The sequence below is a fragment of the Crassostrea angulata genome, chromosome 4, assembly GCF_025612915.1.
Source record: "Crassostrea angulata isolate pt1a10 chromosome 4, ASM2561291v2, whole genome shotgun sequence".
In the NCBI taxonomy this organism is placed as follows: domain Eukaryota; kingdom Metazoa; phylum Mollusca; class Bivalvia; order Ostreida; family Ostreidae; genus Magallana; species Magallana angulata.
Genome location: NC_069114.1, coordinates 16,861,197 through 16,885,945, shown reverse-complemented (window position 1 = coordinate 16,885,945; position 24,749 = coordinate 16,861,197). Strand labels below are relative to the sequence as shown.

Genomic DNA, 24,749 nt, shown 5'->3' with positions numbered 1-24,749 from the left:
ATGAACCACGTTATTTTGGAAGCAGCAAAAAATGTCTGCGGCTTTTTGAGGGATTAGGAAACAAATTAAAGTAATTTAGAGCCACTATCTAGACCGTGTTAATTGTAAATCACTACCGCGTCGATAAAAACCGAGAATGAGAACCACTTTAACGAGCAGATTCTGCGTAGTTAGGCCCCAGAAGATTGCCAATTTTTGCGCTCGCTTGCCGTTTAATTACATATATAGTAGGAGCAATTGAATTTATCGAAGGTGTACTGTCAAAGAGTAAGACATAAAATCAACTAAATCTTGTTCCAATTTAGCTGAACTCTATAACTTGGCTAATGCATCAAAAAGACTTAAGTTGAAAAGGGGGAAACGCTTTTTCAATTAAGTAATGGGTTTTTCTTCTTACATTGCAAACCTTATCTAATATATTCTTAAAGAGACGGATATCTGTGTTGAAACTTTGAGTATTAATACTCTGCCATTAAAATATCGCCAATGGACTATCGTTTTTAAGCCTTAACATTAATCAGTTGAAATTTCGATATATTTTAACTTTGTGTCTAGAGACAAAACGCAAACACAAATTAATGGTTTCTTGTATTTCTATTCAATACATGTATCAAAATCATTCGAAACAATTTTGTATACATTAGAAAATAATTGAAAAGTATTAATATGACAAAGTAAAAATCACTTCATAAAATAAACCATCAAATATAAATACAATCTGGCACATGTGAAACTTTATAAAGTTTAACGATAATATCAAGAGTTGTTAATAATAATATTTATCACATAGCACAAAAAATACTGGGTTAAAGAACAAAAAGGTATACCCGTATGTATATGCCATTTCAATTCTCAACAAATCAATTTCAAAATACAGTGCTTGATTAAATAGCATACCGTAAACGAAGTAAACGGACTGAAGTCGAAAGGGTCAACTTCGGATTTCCATACTTAAGTTATCATAAATTAGGTGGAAACAGTCACTTATAATCTGCTTACCCATGAAGCGCATTTCAAGAATTCACTTGGTGTAATTTAGGCAACAAGTCATTTCTTCAAGAATTCATTTGTTCAATTAAAGCAACAAGTCCTTTCTTCAAGAATTCATTTGTTCAATAAGGGTAACAAGTCCTTTCTTCATTGAACCCAAACCTTCCTTGAATTCCGGTGATATTTGGCAGTCCTTATATCCAACTGAGGCTCCTAAAAGCGCACCAAGAGCTGCTCCTCGATGGCAGTTCTCACCTGAATAAAGGTTTATTATTTACATTAATTTTTATATTGCATCAGCTAATCTGCCATTTATCTGTTATTCAAACTCTCTTAGTAAGACCATTGCATACATATGTTGTTTTAAAATCATCATACTAATTGTACTTGCTGCATAAAATCTTCGTTATACTCTTATTTAAACTTCAGCTGTATAAACAGTATTTTTCAGCAAATGTTGTTTGTTTTCAATTTCGTCTGTATGTTTTGGTTTTATAAGTAATGACGTTTCATTTCAACCAAATTAATTTCTCGATTCCAAACACCAAAAACAATCTAATCATCAAAGTACAAATGTACATGTATCTATATATCTTCAGTCCAAAATAACAATCTTTATGTAAACTCAATCCCAAGGTATGATAGTCTACATCATTAAGTAACATTATGCGTCTGTCCCCATCAATTGTTATAAAGTCTTTTAGGGTACCTCACTACACCTACACTTGTACATTTTAAGACACTACCTCACAAGATGGCGATTTAAATGTTTTGTTAAACTGTTTATATCGTTCGATTGGGTTGTTTATGGTTGTAACTCAGTGGTTAAAGTATTGGGAACCGCAGATCATAAGTTCGAATCCACCTGGAGCTTTTGTCCATGTTAACTGAATTAAATTTTAGAAAGTGTAATTTTTCATCCAAAATTGCACATTTATTGCATACTAGACTTAAATCCTTCTTATCCATTATGATATCTATCATAATCAAGTAATTTTCTGCTGATTTGAGAAAATATTTCACGTTGTAGTGAGCCACCTTAAAAAATCTTTCTAGAATTTCGGGAGGAAAATGCTTGATTTCTAAACGACTGTAACCAATGGTGAAATAGTGCAGATTCCAGAAAACGTTAATTGGGTTGAATCAATATCAAATAGAGACTGCAATTGTGAGATCGTTTTATCCTCTTACCTCCACAGTTGGCGTTTGCCAATAATCCCGCATTGACATCGTCAGCAAATTCTAGTGCTAAAAACAGCATACTTGACATAGCACCTTCTACATAACAGGCTGAACCAAGGTGGGCAGTAGCGGATTGGTGCAAATTTACCCTTTGTTCAGAACCCTTTGGAAGTCTGAAATATGAGAGGGTTTTTTTTAATGTAGATAACAGTTTGTACAGTGAAGTTAAGCAATGTTTTTCAGATATTTTTTTTTTCATGATGACCGAATTGGTACATCATACTTTGTGTATCAAAATACAAATGCTAGAACGTTCCTAAAGCAAATGCATTTTTACGTTAATCAGAAACAGACAACTTAACATTGAGAAGACGGTATCATTGTACTAACTTTCAAAACAATATATCAGTAAGCCAATCCTTACTTATAATACCCTGCTCTGGTGTGAATAAACAAAATAAGCGAAGGCGACATTTCACAGAAAGTTGACATTTGGTTGGTGAAAAACTAGATCCCACCAAATAGCATGCCATAACAAAGAACGTGTTAAAAGTCCATGCATCTGTGATGAAAAGTTGCTGCGAAATTTTTGACGATTTTTTTTAAATTAAGACTAAAACAAACGTCGTCATTTAACAGGAAGTTGGAATCCGATTGGTACATATATGATATGCCTAAACAAAGAGTGTGTTACTAATATTTTTTGTTATAGACAGGCGGACGAACAGCTGCAGAAGGCCAGCCAGACACACAAGGGTAAAACAGTATACCTTACTCTCCACTGGGGCGAATGTATTTATAAAGTTCTACTCACCCCTTAGCCATATCAAGAAGTTTCAACACAACGTCTCGTTTCTGTTCGCCCCCAAGTTGAGCATTACTGAGCGTCTTAAGTACCTCCTGTTGCAGGGAGTGACCATTGAGGACCCCATGCAGCAAGCGAGAGTAGATGTCGATGAAGGGAACCAGCCCTGGTTCAGGGTGGGTAAGTTTTATGAAGTCCACCGTGGCTTTTGCGCACTCGGATTCCGATTTATGGGCATAGTGGATAATCCAAGGAATTGCCGGTACGATGGCACCAATAACAACAAGCTGGTGATCAGAAGATCCTTTGCTTTTAGCTAGATATCTATGTTAAGAAGAGAAAACGGTCGTTCATTTCACTGGACATAGAGATAGTATATGTTAAAATTATATAATCTACTACGTTGTGATAATTAAAGAAGGTGTCTTACGAATGAAAGGTGTCCCACAAATGACATATTCGAATTATAAATACGTTCAATATCAGAACGATTGTCCATTTTTATAAAGTCATGCACGGGCACTTGATGTACAGATTTGCATTTCTAATAATACAATGACCTTATATAATCTAGTCGTAGTTTTCCTAAAAATTTCACATTGAGATGCATACATACATCGTATATATCGTATTTTTAATAAAGCTGAAACAGAACACCTTACAAAGGTATCAGATAATCATACGTACAAATACAATGTACCTTTATCATGATATTATGACAAATATGAACTTGAATTTCAGCATTTTCCTAGGTCATTAAACTGTTGCTAAGAAGTACAAATAAAACTATGAATAAATCATGTTGTCATTGTTTACACGCGTGAAATACATTTTCCCTACAAAGAAAATTCTAAATTTTTACCAACGCATAAAACTAAACACAAAGCGTGAGGGCGACTGTCTTATCAGTCATATTCCTAGAATTTCAAACCCAAACCTGTCCTTTCATCACGTGTGATTATAAACGTGTCTATAATTTGTAAGTACCCTTGCGTTACGACAAGTGATTTATTAATACATTGCTGACTACGGCTTCCTTTAACCATGAAATATAATGGCTCCCCGTTTGATATCTCGAATCAATATTCAAACCAATTGTTATTATCTTGTCCTTGCGTGATCTGAAATCTTTTATTTTCCAGTGCAAACCGTGTCACAGACTCTGTGAATGGTTTTAAAATGATTACTCTCGTACCCCATCTACATTAGCCGTTGGTTGCAAGCTAGAGATTCAAGTATCAGAAACATAGAACTCAGATAAATTACAGAGAGTGTCTTCGACCGGAATAAAAGTTTATAAAATAATGCCCAATAATTTAATGGAAGAAACGAGAATTTCTTTCACATTAAGACCTGGAACTTGCACTTAAGTGTTTATATGTCTCATAAATGTATCGAATGGATACGTCCAATTTTTTTATGATGCATGATTGTGACTGTCTGTTTTAAGATAAATCCTAAGATAAAAACGCTTTTCCAGAGCGATGGATATCGTTGTTTATTGTTACATGTACCACAGGTATACATCCCCATGGTGTGATTATAACTGATATACACAGGTTACACAATGGAACTTTAGTTTTATAAAATTGATAATTAACATAAATCATCTTGTGTAAAAACGTTGCTGCACATATCAGCGTATTTTGACATTTTTTTTTTCAAAACCAACTTTTTGCTGCCTGAAATATTTGATACAACGCCATGTTTGAGCCCTGGTTACTACATTGTGACAGTTTAGAAAGATAAACATTTGGCAAATCGTCGTCAAACAACTTTTTTTCAAGCCTAAAATTGATAATATCGCAATGTTAACATCATCGGTGGGACAAACTTTCAACAGTTCATTGGGGTTTTTTCATTTATTATCAAGATGTTTCATTCTGAAAATGTAGAATAAAGTTATTGACACTAAATTTTGTTTTCATTTATTATCAAGGTGTTTCATTCTGAAAATGTAGAATAATGTTATTGACACTAAATACAAATATATTTTCTACTATTTTTCTACGATGGTGAAATGATGTAGGAACCAATTTACGAGTTCAGTTTATTTGCTGACCTTTGATGACCTGGGTTGATTTAATTAACTATTACACGTATTTTGCACCATGGCCAATTCCTACATGGCTCTCAAACTACATGTTATTAGATGACAAATACTACTGATTGTCACTTTAATTTCTGTTAAAAATGGGGAAATGTTTACTTTAGACATGAAACCACGTTGGAGAATTTTATCAAATATCTACACTAAGATATTAGAGGGAGGATTACTTAACAGAATGCTTCAAGAAACATTTAATAGAGAGTTAAATTACAAGATCAAATTGGTAATCTACTTTGGCAAATCGTCCATCAAATATTTACATCTTTAGGTACCCCCTCCCTTCCATCAATTTCTCCTCAAACGCATATAGATGTAAATAATTCACAAAATGTGTTTTTCATAGTTTTTATTGTTTTTACCAACTGCTTTCTCACTGTTTGTGAAAATAAATCGCAAATACGGGTAAACACTGTATATAAAATATTGCATATTCACAGTGTAATGAATCAGCTTTAACGCCATTTTCTTTTAAATTATAAATATTAAGCCGACGCCTTTCGTAAGTAATTAAATTATAAGTCATATAAAAGCAAAGTTTCGGGGAGATAATTTGTTCGCAGATTCTGATCAATATGCTAAAAGAAAGGAATTGAACTTATCGATTGTGCATCTTCTTTAGAAAAAATCATCGCAGAGAAAGTCGATATATCGCGCTGTACAGAGATTAGCTTTAAGGATTAAATAACATTGGCTGATACACAAAGGTATGTAAAAGCAACAAAGACTAACAAATTTTATATTTTTCAAAAACCCTGCATTTATGATAATTCTGAAAGAAAATTAAACCTTCAAGGTAAACAATATTTGAATAGTCATGTATTATTAAATTTTATCAGAAGAAAGATTTCTTTACTTAAGAATATATAACAACCCAATTTTGTACAAGACAATAATAATATAATTGTGTTTTCATCAAAACCTCTTCAAACGTTTTCCTAAACTTTAGGTCTTAAACCATTATCTTTTCACCATAGTAGTAGTTAACCACAATTGAAATCTGACAGAAAAAATCTTTCAGAGTATTGACAAAACGTATTATGGTGATAATAAACAAACACTGATCAAAAGTCACATAGACTAAAAAAGCAACACCAATTATCAGCTATCAATCCAATGTAAGGAGTTTTACCAATAATCAGACACTTCATGAATGAACTTGGCGAGTCAAACTGTTCAGAAACCACAATTTGGTTTACAATTGTGATGGAGCATGAAGACTAAACGAAGACCAAGCATTTTTAACAGGGCATATCATAGATCGATAGAATGTCAATCTAAAAACCAGTTGAACCTTTAAGTAACATATTCGACAGTAATTTGTAAACTGTATGAAATGAAACAATTAATCGCCTGCATTGATGGGGGTTTTTTTTGACAGTGTCATTAGCTGTACAACCTTTAACTGATAACGACCCTTGTCAACCGTGTTTCACTAGATGTGCCATGACTTGGCTTTGCTATGCAAGTGATAGCCTTACTGTACTAAATATATATGCATTTATTTCTTACATTTCGCACGCATGAATTACAGGGGATGCGGTTATGATCTGAGTTTATATATATATATATATATATATATATATATATATATATATATATATATATATATATACACAATGTTATACGAAATATACATGCATCTAATGTTTTGCAACCAAAATATGAATGACAGTTGTCAAATGTCGTATTTAATTATCGAATATCGAATTCAAATCAAGGTGAAGAGTTTTTGTGCTATGTTATTGCAGGTTGTTTAAATGATAGTTAGATCATCATTTCTAAAACATGATTCCGTTGTTCACAGAGGGATATATGAGATATGAGATATAAATATATGTATATTTGTGCTTTTATGAGGAATTGGAAAAATTGATTTGATTGAAAGTTACACGCTGTAAAGTTTACAACTTGGGAGAGGGCGGCCGTGTGCCCAATCGCAATTGTATTTCTGTACAATAAAAATATGTTCAAATCATTTTTAAATCTGGTGTGAATAAAACTATGATATTGAAATCTAATAAAACATGTCCAGTAATGTCAATAAGACATTTTTCTTAAATCATACTCTGATTATCCTAAAAATAAACATTTAAATCTGAAAAAAAAATTTACATACATGTATATATCTATTGGAAAAATATTTCTGAAAGCAAGGTTATTTTCTATTTAACAGCTTATTGTAAAATCATTTCTTTAAGTGTTAATCACAATCTCATTTACACAACAACAAAACGGTAATCAATTATATACATAAAGCTTGTGAAACGTGATAGCCTTGTGAAATAAACAAGTCCAGCTGTGTGTTATGATCACCAACGTGGGCTGTGTTTTGCACGAACAGTTATATATTCTTACATTCATTTATTTGTGATAAGAAACACACACACACACACACACATATATATATATATATATATATATATATATATATATATATATATATATATATATATATATATATGTATATATATATATATATCATATGTGTGGTGTATATTACCCGTGTGATAAACTTTTGCTATATCAAACGGGTGGTGCTTTATCAAATACTTCCGGTCCAAACTATTTTTGACACAGCCCCTCGCTTCAACGCTTCAGTGACCTATTTTCGAAGATTTGTTAGTACTTTCAACATAACTATATCTACTATAAAATTTGATATAAAATGGATTTTGTCAAAGATTTAAATTTCAAATATGAAGGAAAACACATAACTGCGTAGCATAGGCGTTGGAACCGGGCTATTGGTGGGAGGGGGTTAGCCCTCCCCCCCCCCCCCCCCCCAAAAAAAAAGTTAACTATAAAGGAGTTCATCCTGACGACAGGATGAAAACAGAGCTTACTGGTTGTGTTTAAATACAAGAACTTACCGAAATAATGTTTCATAAGACTTTGATTCCACTATTTTAATCACTTTAATCACTATTTTAAATCTCGAATCATTAAGCTCATGTTCGTGTTATAAAACATCAATAACTGTTCCTCGTTCGAATCAATTCAAACTAACGAGCATTTGCAACTTTGTGTATGTCAACAAACTTGATTATTCAAGTCTTCTGATCAGTATTTCCATTTAATCAAATGGATAAAGCTCTAAGAAAAATTATTTAGTGCTTAAAAATTATTTCAAGGTTTATTTCAGTGAAACTTTACATTAAAACAATTAGATTTATCTCAGAAATGGTGTACTAAATTGTGTTGCGCAAGGTCACAAAAACAGCACACTTGTAACAAAATGTTGCATCATCGTTTTTAATCTTTGAAAAAAATCAATTCGGGTCATATAAGGGACTGTCTGAAAAGCTTCATAATATAAATCAAATTGTATGAGATAAATAGAACATCTATAATTGGGCAAGCCTCGCGAATACATACACGATTTCAACTCGTTGGATAAAGCAAATATAAAATTACACATTATATATATATATATATATATATATATATAAGAAGCACTAAAAAACCAACAACACTGGTTATCTATAGTGTCGGATAAAAAGATACACGGTTATAAGATGAGATATAAAAAATCACGAAAAATAACCATCAATAAAGGAAAATATTGTCAAATTTTCGAGACAACCAGTCCCTTCTTCAGGACAACAAAATAAAAACTACACATGAAAGAAAAACATCTACAAAACTAGCACTATAATATATAAAACGCCTGAAAATCCAGTCCGACTCAGCGGACGGTAGACTATACAGACCGTCAGCTGCGTCGGACGGGATTTTTCTGTCTCAGGCTTATGATCTTTACTACAAAGATGTAGTTGACACGTTCTGATCCGGTGTTTTATATATTATTTAGTTTAGTGGTAGTTTGGTAGAGGTTTTTCCTTTTTCACATGTAGTTTTTATTTTGTTGTCCTGAAGATGGGACAGGTTGTCCCAAAAATTTGACAATATTTTATTTTATTGTTCGTTTCGTTGGTTATATATAATTTATTTATATATATATTGATTTATTTCCCATGTCGCTTATAACACCAGATCTGATTGGTGTAAATTTTCATCCTACCTGCATGCTGTGATGTCACAATGCAATTCTTAGTTACAAGTGCACCTATAGATCTTTGCACAAAATTATATAATGAATACATGTAAATAAGTTGTCAAAATCCCTATTTCTACTGGTATAAATAAATGATTCTTAACATGATTCCAATTAATATTGATAGGTTTTCAATTTGCAAAGCATTGGTTAAACAATATAATTTAAAATTTGACGTATAACATATAACTAATTGTATCCAAATGTCAAGCAAATTTATGTAAAAATATTTTCAAACATTAATACACCATATAAAATCTAAGCTAACTTGTTAAAAATCATTTTCTGCCTAATATCAAACACTCTAAATAAAATACTTTTATGTGAGCTTACCTGTCTTCTGTCCAATGCAGCAGGGCTTCTGCAGATGTCGGTCGCATTTTGCTTCCGTTCCAGTCCTTGAAAAACGATCTGTGGAAAGATTCGGCATATGTGTCATTATGAGAGCCAGGAGTGGTCATAAACTTCACGTACTGCTCCAGCACCAGCCCGCGTAACTCCCTGGGATCCATGGAGGCTTGCGGATCCACTTTCTGCATTGTTTGCAACATGTTCAAAGCCATTACTGTGTTCAATGTGTTATCTCCTGCTTTCATTCCTGCAGCCAAAAAAATTATTAGGTTCTTTGGGGTCTTTGATTAAACACAAGGGTTACATTTTTCAAAGATTTTTTTCAATCTGCGAATGCAATAAATGTTACCAAAATGGTTAAAAAAACAAAACTATAGTGTCATTGAGAATTATGTGAATGTAGCCTAAACTGAACTGTAAAAGAACCATTTACACTAGAACTCATGCATCAAGCCTCACCCTGGTGGTAATGGACAGTCCTGTCTCTGTTTGTCCAGTATTTAAGCTTGTCATGAAGAATGACATCTCCAATCACTGGTTTGCTTTTCCCCGTGCCCGCAGAGCGACCACTGCCTCCTGCAAAATAACGCCACATTACAGTAATCACAAGAAAAATTACATTTTCTTATTACATGTACCATATTGTACATTATTTTAGTACATTGTAATCCACTGCTGTCAAATATCAGCAGGTTTTCTTCAATTAAATTTTCAAGTCCTTCCTTTAAACAAATTTTCTATAGCTTCTTATCCAAAAATGCTTCATGAAAGTTGAAATTGGCTAGATAATTTCAGAAAATAAAATAAATTTGAATAATCAAAGCCAACATTGGTGTTAATGGGTGCCAGCCAGATTTAATAAGAAAAACCCATTTGATCCAATAATAGAACTTAAAAATGTGTTTTAAAACATTTGATTGCTATTAAGATATACAAAAATATCTTAATTCACCAAACCCAAATCTAACGGTTGATTAATACTACCCAGATGTAATGTTTCAAAATGAGATTTCTGATAAAAAAAAAAATTCAATCTGCTTATTATATAAATTTTCTAATGAAATTGGGTCTTTTTACTTGATTAAAATGTATTTGTTACAAATAAAAAACCCAGATATAATCATAATTCCCCTGGGGTTTTGACCTTAAAAAATCAATTACAATTCATTATCTATAAGCCTCCAATCTATTAATAGCCTTTGGAAATAAAATCATGCACTCCACGACTGCATTCAGGAGAGTTAACTGTCAAAAAACTACCCATAAAATCAACAAGTACTGAAAAAAAAATTTCAGATAATTATGTTTTTTTATTTGTTATATACAGTAGAATGTATACACTAAAATTTCGATAAATTAAGTCTTTTTTTAGTTATACATGTATACAGTAATATGTAAATATTAAAATGTCGATAATTTATTTTGTTATACATCACAGTACACAGTAATATGTAAATATTAAAATTTGGATATTTTCGTATTTCTTTATACAAAGTTCTCCTTTTGAAGGAGATTCATTTTAACATAAAATGGCCTTGACCATTCAGCCCTATTAAGGTTACATGAATGTTGAATTTAAACAGGATACCTGTAGCAGATATTGTGAGAATACTGGAGGGATGATGTTTTTCTGGAGCTTGAAAGCCTGTCAACCATCCTCCATACCCAGATTTGATATCTGATGGACTATAATACCAATGTACAGGCATAGCCAATGCATCTGCAACGAACATTCCCCACAAAGCTTCTTGCTTCGCCTTCTGTAGTTTGGCAGACATTTTGGTGCTGAAAAAAACTGCTGATTGAAATTTCTCAGTTTCTATTTTTAACTTTTATTTATTATGTTTGTTGATTACAAAAGTGGCCATATTGAAAATACGCGTAATACTGTAGACTCCTTAATTTGCATGAGTACTTTGTTCCACAATTCAGCCGTTTTCCGTGAAATCACGAGTACATAAAATCACAAATGCCGAATTTATAATGTAGTTTCATTTAGTTTACATGTCCAAACAGTACAAGCGAGATTTTACAATTCGTTACATGCGCTTCATGCAATTTTACGCAGACATGAATTCTTTGCATTTAAATAGGAATCCACAGTATTAAAGCAACCAGAAAAATCAATGTAATTTCTAAAGGAAAGAATAATATATCAATAGATGTTTTTTTTTTTATTTAGAAGTTTTAATAACTTAAAGGCTTTGAATTCAAAGACAATATTCACAATAGCAACCAAGCAATAAAAACTCTGAGTAATCAACCATTAGAGGAAATAGAAGATGACATTTTATGATGATTACTGCATTTCCAGTGATATGAAAAATATGAGATGGACCACATGAGGACCATCATTTCTGATAATCAACACTTTGATTCCTAATCAGGTTATAAGTACATGAGTGTCTTTACTCTTTAGAGCTAATTGGTGCCTCTAAGCAAAATCCAACATAGAAATCTGCACCTGGTTTCACCTTTCATTCACTCAATTTTCCAAAAACCCATTTCATATATCTCCTTTAAAAAAGGGGTGAAGTATTTTTCAATATTAATGGCTCTTGTTATTTGTAATTATATACAATATTAGCACTACTGGTATTATCAAACATCAGATTATTTGATTATTTTTTAATACCTAGTTTAAGATAAAAATTCTAATACATAGCATGACTTCACAAATATATAATAATCTGGACCAATAAATCTCCTCTTTGTATTTCTATTATCAATAATGTTCATGAAAATACTGTGAACTTTTTATTTGTGGGGTCAATGTTTGTGGGGACACAAAATTTTCCTGGTTCGTGGGGTCATAATTTCATTGTTAGCAAGTTTGGGATAATCTTAATACCCAGGTAAGTATCAAACAAATGTTTGTATATATACATTCATGGGGATGTCAATTCGTGGACAAGGGCTATCCAGAGAGGCCACAAACATTGGTCCTCCATGTACAATGATGATTCCACAGTAGTTCTCATACAATAAGGAACATCTTATGCCAAAATTATATGTACACACAGTTCAGGAATATAAGACAAGAGGCCCAGGGGCCACATCGCTCACCTGAGCAACAATTGCCTTAATTCTGATCAAATTAGCATTACAGTATCAAAATATCTTGACAACTAAGTACAGTAGATCTTGCTAACAAAAATTGAAAATCTGCCAATTTTTATCCACTTCTGTTTTTTTGGTAAATACCAAGCCCCTTTTGTTGTTGTACCTGTAAGAGTATTTTTCTCTATTCCTATATCCCCCCCCCCCCAATTTCGTGGCCCAACTTTTCTCTAGGGAATCATGGTTTCATCAAACTTAAATCTGCATAACCTGTGCTTTCACACTAAGTACTGAGTTTTGGACCGAAAACTTTCCAGAATATTTTTAAAGATTTTCTCTATATATTCCTATTTCCTGGCCTAATAGTTTTAAGAGGAGTTTTAAAGATTTTCTCTATATATAAAAATGTATCCCCAATTGTGGCCCCGCCCTACCCATAGGGACCATGATTTGAACAAACTTGAATCTACATTGTCTGAGTATGGTTACATGCCAATTGGAGCTTTCTTGGCCAAATAGTTTTTAAAAAGAAATTTTATAAAAGATTTTCTTTATATATTCCTGTATAAAAATTTATCCCCTAATTGTGGCCCCATCCTACCCCCGGGGACCATTATTTGAACAAACTTGAATTTACACTATCTGAGGATGTTTCCACTCAAAACTGAGCTTTCCTGGCCTAATAGTTTTTGAGAAGAAGATTTTTAAAGATTTTCTCTATATATTCCTATGTAAAACTTGATCCCCCCATTGTGGCCCAACCCTACCCCCAGGGACTATGATTTGAACAAACTTGATTCTACACTACCTGAGGATGCTTTCATTTCAATGTGAGCTTTTCTGGCCTAATAGTTTTTGAGAAGAAGATTTTTAAAGATTTTCTCTATATATTCCAATGTAAAACTTAATCCCCCTATTGTGGCCCCACCCTACCCAGGGAACCGTAATTTGAACAAACTTGAATCTACACTCCCTGAGGATGCTTCCATTTTAATTTGAGCTTTTCTGGCCTGATAGTTTTTGAGAAGATTTGTAAAGATTTTCTCTATATATTCCAATGTAAAACTTGATCCCCCTATTGTGGCCCCACCCTACCCCTGGGAACCATAATTTGAACAAACTTGATTCTACACTACCTGAGGATGCTTCCATTTTAATTTGAGCTTTTCTGGCCTGATAGTTTTTGAGAAGAAGATTTGTAAAGATTTTCTCTATATATATTCCTATGTAAAACATGATCCCCCTATTGTGGCCCCACCCTACCCCTGGGAACCATAATTTGAACAAACTTGATTCTACACTACCTGAGGATGCTTCCATTTTAATTTGAGCTTTCCTGGCCTAATTGTTTTTTGGAAGAAGATTTGTAAAGATATTCTCTATATATTCCTATGTAAAACTTGTTCCCCACATTGTGGCCCCACCCTACCCCCGAGGACCATGATTTGAACAAACTTGAATCTACACTACCTGGGGATGCTCCCATTTTAATTTGAGCTTTTCTGGCCTGATAGCTTTTGAGAAGAAGATTTTTATAGATGTTCTCTATACATTCCTATGTAAAACTTGATCCCCCTCTTGTGGCCCCTCCCTACCCCTGGGGACCATGATTTGAACTAATTTGAATCTTCACTACCTGGGGATGCTCCCATTTTAATTTGAGCTTTTCTGGCCTGATAGCTATTGAGAAGAAGATTTTTATAGATGTTCTCTATACATTCCTATGTAAAACTTGATCCCCCTCTTGTGGCCCCTCCCTACCCCTGGGGACCATGATTTGAACTAATTTGAATCTTCACTACCTGAGGGTGCCTCCACACAAGTTTAAGCTTTTCAGGCCTAATAGTTTTTGAGAAGAAGATTTTTGAAAAATGCCAACAAATTTTCAATAATTCTAAATTATCTCCCCTTTAAAGAGGGTGTGGCCCTTCATTTAAACAGACTTGAATCCCCTTCACCTAGTGGTGCTTTGTGCCAAATTTGGTTGAAATCTGCCCTGTGGTTCTTGAGAAGAAGATGAAAATGTGAAAAGTTTACAACGACGACGACTACGCCGACAACGACGACAACGACAGACAACAGACAAATTGTGATCAGAAAAGCTCAGCCTTTGGCTCAGGTGAGCTAAAAAAGTGAACCTCTGTCTTATTATGACATCATCTTTTATCACCTAATATTTACATTTTTCAGTGTCTTTGCCTGTGATTACACTATGTATCGATTTTGTACTATATTAACCCATAACTTCAAATGAAGCCAAATTGTGGCGCCATTGAGATTTGCTTATTTATATTTAAATATTTAATCATAATACTATGATGGCTTAAAATTATGTAAATATAAGTAATAAGGAATCATTCTTTGCATATTATGAGGTGATAATTTCGTTCGGGGCGTGATCAAATCTATCATAAAGCGCTTCGGGCTTTATTGGATTTGATCACGCCCCGACCGAAATTATCACCTCATAATACTCAAAGAATGATTCCTTTTTCCTTATTTCATGCACTGTTTTGACATTTAAGGGTTTAAGAGGAGAGGGAGATAGCTAGCTAGCAGGAGCTTTATTCAGATGTTCTGTTCAAAATCTGAATGAGGATTGGTCTGATTTGAAAACCTTCTAAAGCTTTTCTAAAAACTTAAAGATAATCCACAAAAACAGATTGAGATAGTTCAAATTATGACTGTTAATGTGTATAAGATGTAATATTGAATGCATACCTACTATTGCTAATGGTAGCGCTAGGATCAGTTGACAGACTACGTGGACTATCGACAACTGGGACCTTGCTGAAGAATGCAAGAGCCAGGAATGAGGTCACAATTGGCAATGCTTGAGGGCCAGGTCTCCTGAATGTCTGGAACATATTCAGTTTTTTTTAGTATTAACACATTTTTAATGAACAACACATGTGCTATTTTATGTTTCATTTAATAAATGGTGATTATGAAAAAAAAAAATCAAGAGAATAACTGCAATCAGATGTACCTTTTGTTGGCTCCAAGAGTGGACACTTCTCTCATTGACATGTAGGGGTCTTTGGTATACTATTGTTTTCATTCGATATCTGAAAAGATATAATATGCTCCTATATTCTTTTTAGAAAACGTAAACTGCCCCAAGTCATGCCATATCATATAACAAAGGTAGAAATTAAATTCATTCCTTAAACAAAGAATGTCCAACTACACTAAAAAGTCTTACATATACATGTACATGTATACTGTATACAGGGAAACGAAAAAAAAAATTATGTCCAAATAACTCTGTCCAAAATTGCTCGATCGCACCCAAAACGAAACTTTATTCAGTCATTCTTACGATAAATTTGTACACCAAATTTTATTTTCTTTTTATTTTCAGCCTTTTTGCCCGTATTGTCAGTGGGCAAATTTAAGACTGGCCAACTTTCAATGTCTTAATTCATCTCTCTTCAAACTCAACTAGATGGGGTGAAACTGTCTGGAGGTGAAAAAGGGTGAAAATATAACCTGGGGCGAAAATAACTCTGGATGTATACAGTGTTAATTTTTTTTACAGAGATGCATCATTTATGACTCCCAGTCAGGTTTTTCTTTGCTTTCAATCATCTGGACTCAACACAGATATTTCCTCCAAGCTTCAATTTTATGAAAATTCAATAAATTATGACCAAGAAATACAACAAGCTAGAAACTTCATCACGGTATGTTATATACTATTGGTATCAAAAAGCAGGCAACTTAAGGTTCAAAACTGCAATAAAACATAAACAACATGCAATTGATTAGTTGCATAATGTTATTATAGGACCATGCAGGTTTTTTGTTAAATTGTCTTCTGAAAAAGACATTTCTGAGCAATTTGAAGATGATGTCAATTAAATCCAACAGAGCATAAAAACATCATACTGAGCAGCAAGAAGCTTTTCCTTGACCTTAAGTATTTTTCCACAGGGAAGAAAAATAAGTCTTGGTAAACAGGAAAGGGTAGCAGCATGGTTGCAATGCAAAATGAAATGGATATCGGATAAAAGAACTTTTATTTCAAGAGAAAATCCATTTTTGCCAAGAATGAAAATAATGAGACATTATATCACAGGAAACTAAAAGCCAGTCTTTATAATGCTTTATAAATTAAATGAATGCTAAGACTGTATGCATGATTTCAGAATGTGTTATTATTTAGTTAGTCTTCAAGGCCAGTTTTCTTGGCTTGGTCAAATAGCTTATATGAGAATGGTTAACTCCTGCTCATACATCTTTAGCTTTAAAAAAGATCCAAAGACGTCTATAAACAATTATGGCCATTGAATTTTCAAAAAATCAAAATAGAATTTGAACCCAGTGAGGAATTTCAATGCTATAAGACAACAGGTGTTGTTTTACAATATATAAATTCAATAAAAAAAATAGAAAAAAATACAAACAAATAAAAAGCTTCAGTTTATTTTGCTTGTTATATCATTCACAAATAATCCTGTAACTCACATTCATTCTACTAATGAAATGTGAGTCAATAAATGAATTTGTTATACCACTCCTTATAGAGATCAAGTCATCCCCCCCCCCCCCCGATGATTGACATAACAAATGGAAACGGACAAAACAGACTCTTTTAAAAATTGTGATTACATTTATGAATAAACATTAGGCATTTTTATTTGAAATATTGAGGATCCGGTGTCTCTTTCAGAAGAAATACAAACCTTTGAGCCGTTGTCAAAATACATAAATATATGGTTATGAACACAATTTTAACCCAAGAAAAGATATCTCTCACATATTGAGAATGAGTCAGAATGTAGAGCACTTTTATTCTAATCTAAATTTGAACAAGAGGCCCATGGGCCACATAGCTCAACAATAGGCATGATAAAATCAGCTTAATGGAGTCATAATAAAATATATGTGGACAATGTGGTATATTACATGTAGATCCTGTATAAATAAAAATAGAATATATGTGGAAAATGTGGTATATTACATGTAGATCCTGTATAAATAAAAGTCCATTCCCCCCCCCCCCCCCCATGATTTTATAGTCATATCACATGTTGAGCATTGCAGTTCTCAAAAAGATCCTAAACAATTGTTTATAAACTGGATATAAACCTACATCACTCTGAACCCCTTTTGAGGCCCAAGAATTGTCCAGGAGCAAGTCTAAACAATTTTAAAGAATCAGCAATATGTCAAAATGCTTGCATATAAGTAAAACTATACATGATAACACTTCAGTTTTTGTGAATAATTAAAATGTTTTCCATTGTACAACTAGATCCCCATTGTGACCCAACCCTACTCCTTTAAATATTTGAAATTTGTTAAAATTTTGTTTTTAATGAATTTGAATCCACACTATCTGAGGTTGCTTTCACTTAAGTTACAGCTTTTCTAGGCAAATGGTTTTTTAGAAGATTTTAAGATTTTTCTTTATATATTCCTGCATAAAAATTTGTCCGTCCCCCCCCCCCCCCCCCCACATTGTGACCCTCACCTACCCCTGGGGATCATGATTTGAACAAACTAGAATCTACACAACCTGACGATGCTTCCACAAAAGTATCAGCTTTTAAGGTTGATTAGTTTCTGAGAAGAAGATTTTAACAGACTGTATGTACTTCTATGTAAAAATTTGACCCCCCTGTAATTGTGGCCCCATCCTACCCCCGGGGATCCTGATTTGAACAACTTGAATCTACACTACCTGAGGATGCTTCCACACAACTTTCAGTTTTCCTGGCCAAATGGTTCTTGAGAAGAAGATTTGTAAAGATTTACTCTATATATTCCTATGTAAAATTCCACCCCCAATTGTGGCCCCACCCTACCCCTAGGAGTAAAACTTTTCACAACTTTGAATCTACACTACCTAAAGATGCTTCCACAAAAGTTTCAGCTTTCCTGGCCAAATGGTTCTTGAGTAGAAGATGTTTTAAGATTTTTCAAAAATTTTCAATAATTCCTAATTATCTCCCCTTATAAAAGGGTGTGATCCTTAATTTTCACAAGCTTGAATCCCTTTGCCTAAGGATGCATTGTGCCAAGTTTGGTTGAAATTGGTCCAGAGGTTCTGGAGAAGATTTTAAAATGTGAAAAGTTTACGGACAGACAGATGGACAGACGGATGACAAACAAAATGTATTCAAAATAGCTCACTTGAGCTTTCAGCTCAGGTGAGCTAAAAACATGAATATTTATCAATTATTATATTAGGGCACATTTTTTTGTTTTTAAGAGGCTAGCTGGTCAACAAATGAACCATATCAGATCTGTTAGAAAATTTGAAGATATGGTATGTTTACCTACAAACTATATTAATAAGACAGTGTAGAAAAAACTATATTTTTTACCTTTTAAAAGTTACTTTCTTATATTTTATATAAATTAAAAGCTCTTCCTTCAAAGGAGATCAATATAGTCTAAAAATGGGCACAACCATTGAGCCCTCTTAATTAGGCTAAGCTCATCTTCGCTAGCCAAGTGTCTGATTCGTTTCAGCATCTTTGCTAGCCAAGTGTCCGATTCGTTTTTCTCATCTCATGAGAAAAACGAATCGGACACTTGGCTAGCAAAGATGGGAAAAACGAATCGGGCACTTGGCTAGCGAAGATGGGAAAAACGAATCGGACACTTGGCTAGCGAAGATGGGCTAAGCTATACAATGGAACAAACTTCATTCAAACATCATTATAAGAAGATCACAAAGCTCATTCTTCTGAGTCACAGGATTTTAAAATTTAAATTCTTTGATTGACAAAAATCAAAGTAGTATTACGTAATAATCCTGGCAATTCGAAATTTAAAGTGTTTTGAAAAAATTACTTCAAAATTATTTGAAAAACAAAGAATTCATAAAACATCTAATCAATAAGGTAATTTGCTTTATTACATGTATTTTAAAGCTAAAATGTTCTGTTTAATTTTTTTCTGACATAATATGGTTAATGATTTTTTTGTACAGTAGCACACAAGAATGTTATAAATGACTGAGCCTTTTTCAATCTATTCTTCCCACTTTTTTCTTCCTTCTAATCAATTTTGAATTCTTTTTTATCATTCCCTTTTCCCAATTCCTGCGTTCTTTTTAAAAAAATTGGTTTTAATTTGTTGATATTGATTAGTTTTACATGCCGGTTTGTATTAAATTAAACTACAATGACATTCTTTCATTATATCTCTTCCCTAATCATCATTAAAATCCTATCTGTCAGTATAGATTCAACACTCAGCTATTTTTGCATTCAAAGGATTTAGGTAGCGTAAGCATACTATGCTAAATTAGTGCACGGTGAATGATTTGTAGGAAATTAATCTTAGAGAGCATGCACTGACAGCGAGTATCCAACTCTAGACTAACTTTCGACCCCGAAATCATTCACCTTGAGATCAATGTATTGCTGAATTAATGCACTACTGATGATGACATACAGCAGCCAATCATTGATTGTACAGTTTATTAATATATAAATATATATTATACACACACATTAAATACTATCCACATTTGAAATGCAACAATTAAAAAAAAGATAATCTTTCCAAAAATATCGCATTGTTGACGGGATTTTTAAAGTAAAAGGGTTTAATAAACTCAAGAAGATAGAGTAATTGGTGTTCGCTTTTCTGAGAATTAATTTTAGGGCTATATATAGACAGCCTTATGTATTCTAATGTCACAGCTATTCAAAATACAACAGTCAATTTAATAATAACAAATAAAGTGTTTTGTAGTGCATACCAATGATGTACTATACATAAATAGTAGTTAAGGTTTAATAAGTTGTGCAGTTGCCTCGATCCATCTCGCACAAAATTTATCAAACCTCGACTACCATTAATATTAAAAGGCATAGTACATGCACAACACTACTGTAAACACATTATATTTGGCGTGTACGATATTTGGCGGAAATAAGATTTTAAACAAGTTGGCGTGGATTTGAATTAGCGTATTCCTGAATTGGACTATTCTTATACATAGCTGTATGGCATTTAGCGATGTACTTGATTTAGTGGAAGCAGCATTCCGCCAAAAGCGCTAAATAGAATACACAGCCAAATGTAGTACGTTTACAGTATTAAATAAATTGAAAATAAAAACTAATACAGGCCAGTGTTGCTGCTGTTCAATCCATGTTCATTGAATATATAATTTAATTATGCATATCGGGAATCTTAATGGGCCTTAAAGTGCATATTGCAACTTCATGAGATAAAATCAAATTTATGCTCATTTTGCAACATCTGTTCCATTCATTAGGCGAAAATTGTATGTGTATTGTGTAAACATGCATAATTCATATGGTCGGAAAGAAGTATTATTCTCTTTTTGTCTGCCATGAATATGCATGATGAAATCAATCAATGAAAATGTGTGTACATTAGTATTGAATTGTAAATTTTGTTCACCTTATCATTGCAAAATCGATCAGCTAATGCAGACAGATTTTCAAAACGGGCAAGCACTAAGCATTATTCAATCTGTCACCACAATTTCCTTGTTCTACATGTATAATATGATGAATATCAGAAATTCACAATTTGCGTAGTAAAAATTTTGCACTTTAAGATAAACACCTTCAAGTTCAAAATACAATCCTAAATGTGAAAAATCCCTCGTAATTGAACCCATTAATTCTGACTTACTGAAATCTCAAAATAAGTTTTTAATTCATTTTGATGTGTTTAAAATAAAATCCCTCTTAACTGCTTAAGGTGGAATAACACGTACATCATCACGAAATGGCTGACCTCTGATCGAAATGACATTCCGTTTTATTAAAAGGATTTTATTAACAGCTACATGTAACTTACTCCACAGCCAAGTGGATTAAGTGTTGGTCTTGTTATCCGTACATCTCGAGTTCGAATCATGCAGGGGCTTTTGCTGTTACTTAATTACTGAATTGATTTTTTATAGAATAAGATATTCATTTTTTATCCCCAAACTGCAAATTTTTTTTGTATTTAACATATATGTACAGTTTATTAATCATTACCAGGCATATCTTTCATAATCAAATTATAAAGTACTGTTAATTTGAGTGACTTTTGCCGGGTGTGTTTTTCCCAGGTGTGTTATTCCAACTCAACATTTTTCTTATGTAACTCTGCTTATACTATTCTAGCATAAGGGATCTTTCAGCACATCCTAGGTCTTACCGAAGTCTAATTTTTTCACTATTTAGTGCATAAATGAGAGCAACAATTTTTCTACATTTTTAAGGCTTGGGGTCTCTGGTTTTGTAATTAAACTTAAAATCAATTTTTATTTAGAAAGATCAGTATCATTCCAAATATCCTAAACAATTAAAGTCATGTTACACAAGTCATGAAAATCAATTTGATTTTATCCTTTCCTTCTTACTTCAGTTTTTCTTCTTTTTTTTTATCTCAAAATCATCATATTTTCTTTTTTAATACATTTCATTCTGCTATTTCAAAACAATAGAGTCACCAAGCAAAATGATTGAAAATGAAAAAAAAAAGCTATATAAGCAATGTTTTTTTCTTGGTCTCAAAATGAAGTTTCCATCAAATCATATTTAAGAAATTACATGTAAAATGTGCAATGACATATGGTATACTTTTTTTATTTTCCCCCTTTGTGGCTTTCAGCTATAGAATCAAAGATATATGGCATTTCTCTCTCTCTCTCTCTCTCTCTCTCTCTCTCTCTCTCTCTCTCTCTCTCTCTCAGTTCATCTCAGTTCAGTACTTAAACCTTAATTTAATTACTTTGTACATAATGCTGAAGTATTGCAAATTGGTTATAACTAATAATTAGCCCAGGCAGCTAATGGGTTAACCCTTTATTAAGATAAGTCTGTTGAATGTTCAAATTAACAAAAGGGTGGTGAGTATAAGCTCAAGCTTTGTTATGATCATCCTGAAAGGCACAAGAGGTATAGTACCCTTTCCCATTATTTTGCCTACACCTGTGTTTGAACAGAAAGTCTATAAAGAAATGGCAAAAGGGAGACAACTCTTATTCTTTGAACAGGTCAGTCATGTTTTTTTCATATTCAATACGATATAAAGAAATACTGTCCTTACATAGTAGAATAGATGAAAAGCATATTTGTTTTGAAAGAATAAAATGTTTATGCCTTCAACTCCATACAGTCAACATCTGAACACAGTGATATCATATAAATTGAATGTAAATAAAAACCAAATCATGTATACAATTTCTTACAAAATTGAATGATATTGTTTCATATCATAATTATAATATACACATTAATTTTTTTTATCATTTCATAAAATATAGTACCAGCTAGTATTAAATTATCTGACATGTAGTATGATGTGGTAACCTTATTTTAAAATTAACTTTCATATCATAAAATTTTCAATATGATATAAATAGTCATTTCAATTCAAGATTTCATATTTTTAAAATGTTTTGTAACGCTAGTACATTTTTCTGGTATGATATCATTTAACCTCTCCCAACAGCTCATATGATTCAGCATCAGCATAAATATGTATATATATATTTGTTACATTCAGTAGTATATTCTAACTATATAACTCTATATAGAGGAATAGTCAATAATTGTAATATTAGCTCGTCCGAAAAATATTGACTGGTCAATATTTTTTTCATATTGACCAGCTAGGAATAATATCTAGAGAATATTCCCTCTTTTTCAATTAATCGCCTCTGATTTGTTGATTCGTAAACAATGACGTAAATAACTCTTTGCGACTCCAAAACAAGGTGATGTCATAATAGACGGTCAGTCAAGGCAAGTGAACAACGGACGCGCAATGCGACGGTTTGCTATCATAACGGATATAATGGATTTGCGAATTACTGTAAAGTAAAATCAGGTAGAACATCTGTATGTTAATTCGTACGGTCGGCAGAATATCACCAGTGACCGTTTGATGCTGAGGATACTTTGGAAATGAAATTTGCACAAAATTGCATTCGTGAATTCTTTGTTGAGCTGAGAAAATTACGATGATCTGTTTTCAATTACTTTCTTAAATTTTGGTTTGTTTCTTCATATAACAAAAAAAATGTTGACTGTGTTTTCGGGCAACATTGATTATATTAGCCCCATTGGGACGAAAATATTGCCCTCCGCTTCGCGTCGGGCAATATTTCGTCCCTCCGGGACTAATATAATCAATGTTGCCCTCAACCCCAGTCAATATTTGTATAATATATATATGTGGGTGTGTGTTCATGCAAAAATAAACAAACCCAAGCAAGTTTGGTGAAGCTGGAGCAGTAATAACTTAGATATCATAAGGAAAAAGCTTTTACAAAAATTTTAAAACCTGCTCAAAGTACATCAACCTACTCTAGCATCATAAATCTATGGCTCAGATTCAGCATTCAAGTCTGGTACCTATTTCTTAATATATCCCCATGAAGATGCACAACGTACTGAGCAAGTTGGGTGAAGTTGGTACCAGTAGAATTACTAAGGTGTAAGACCTGCTTCAAAGCCGCACCAAGAGAGTAGGCAATGCTACCACTGGCTTTGGCTTGGTGAGCTAAAATTCTAACTAAATTAATGCATGATAACTACTCAAGACAGTGCTACATAAAAATGTTACCTAAAAGTGAAAATTTATTTACACAACTGAAAATGATTCATAGACATATTGAAACTTCATATTTTTTATAAAATATTTCATAGGGTTTAATAAGAATTGAGAGCAATATTGTCAATTGATCTAATCTATTCATAACTAATGCAAAGACATTTATTGAATTGTGACAAGTCAGCTAAGGTTCAGATAGTAATGCACTCACCATTTGGAATAAATGCAACATATTATATATCTAATGATGTAGTCATTCCACCTACCTGATGACGCGCATACCCAAAAATAACGTCCGATTCATGGTTATAAAACAAAATTTATATAACTGGATACGGATCACGTTGGTTTGTTTACAAAAATTAGAACTCTCCTGTGGTTCAATTTCTTTGTTAGTTCTTACCAGGATAAGTCGTATTTTCTTTAGTCTTCCTCTTTGGTTGGGCTCGTTTCAACAGTTATTTACATGCACGATACAAAAGATGTTTTTGAAGAAAATCAAAAAAAAAAGCGCAAAATTCTAACAACCCCTCCCCAATAAAACATTTATTTGCACCAATTTAATTTTTTACTACTTCATCATTGTATTAGGCCTAATTAAGCGAATGCTTTAAAACAAACGCTTTAATCTAAAATTCGTTGCATTC

At 32.8% G+C, this 24,749-nt stretch overlaps 1 protein-coding gene across 2 annotated transcripts; it reads right to left on the bottom strand.

The window, feature by feature from the left end:
• Positions 1-561: 561 nt before the first annotated feature.
• LOC128181806 (uncharacterized) lies at positions 562-24,486 on the bottom strand. Of its 2 annotated transcripts, XM_052850346.1 has the most exons (9): positions 24,369-24,486; positions 15,542-15,620; positions 15,274-15,410; positions 11,081-11,277; positions 9,952-10,068; positions 9,475-9,739; positions 2,987-3,301; positions 2,182-2,345; positions 562-1,245 (listed from the first exon to the last, which is right to left on the bottom strand). In XM_052850346.1, the coding sequence occupies exons 1-9, from the start codon at positions 24,404-24,406 to the stop codon at positions 1,097-1,099; spliced, it is 1,461 nt and encodes a 486-aa protein (XP_052706306.1). In that variant the 5' UTR covers positions 24,407-24,486; the 3' UTR covers positions 562-1,096. The 2 variants fall into 2 exon arrangements, with proteins under 2 accessions (XP_052706306.1, XP_052706307.1); XM_052850347.1 differs by lacking the exons at positions 15,542-15,620; positions 24,369-24,486 and having other exon boundaries at positions 563-1,245; positions 15,278-15,412.
• Between the last annotated feature and the right edge of the window lie 263 nt (positions 24,487-24,749).

Bases quoted from the DNA above. Each gene is read 5' to 3' on its own strand.
- LOC128181806 (XM_052850346.1), bottom strand. From the start codon at position 24,406: ATGAATCGGACGTTATTTTTGGGTATGCGCGTCATCAG. The intron at 11,278-15,273 runs GTATGCATTCAA...AGTTTTTTTCAG, and splicing joins GCTACCATTAGCAATAGTAG to CACCAAAATGTCTGCCAAAC. The intron at 10,069-11,080 runs GTATCCTGTTTA...GTTATTTTGCAG, and splicing joins TCTCACAATATCTGCTACAG to GAGGCAGTGGTCGCTCTGCG.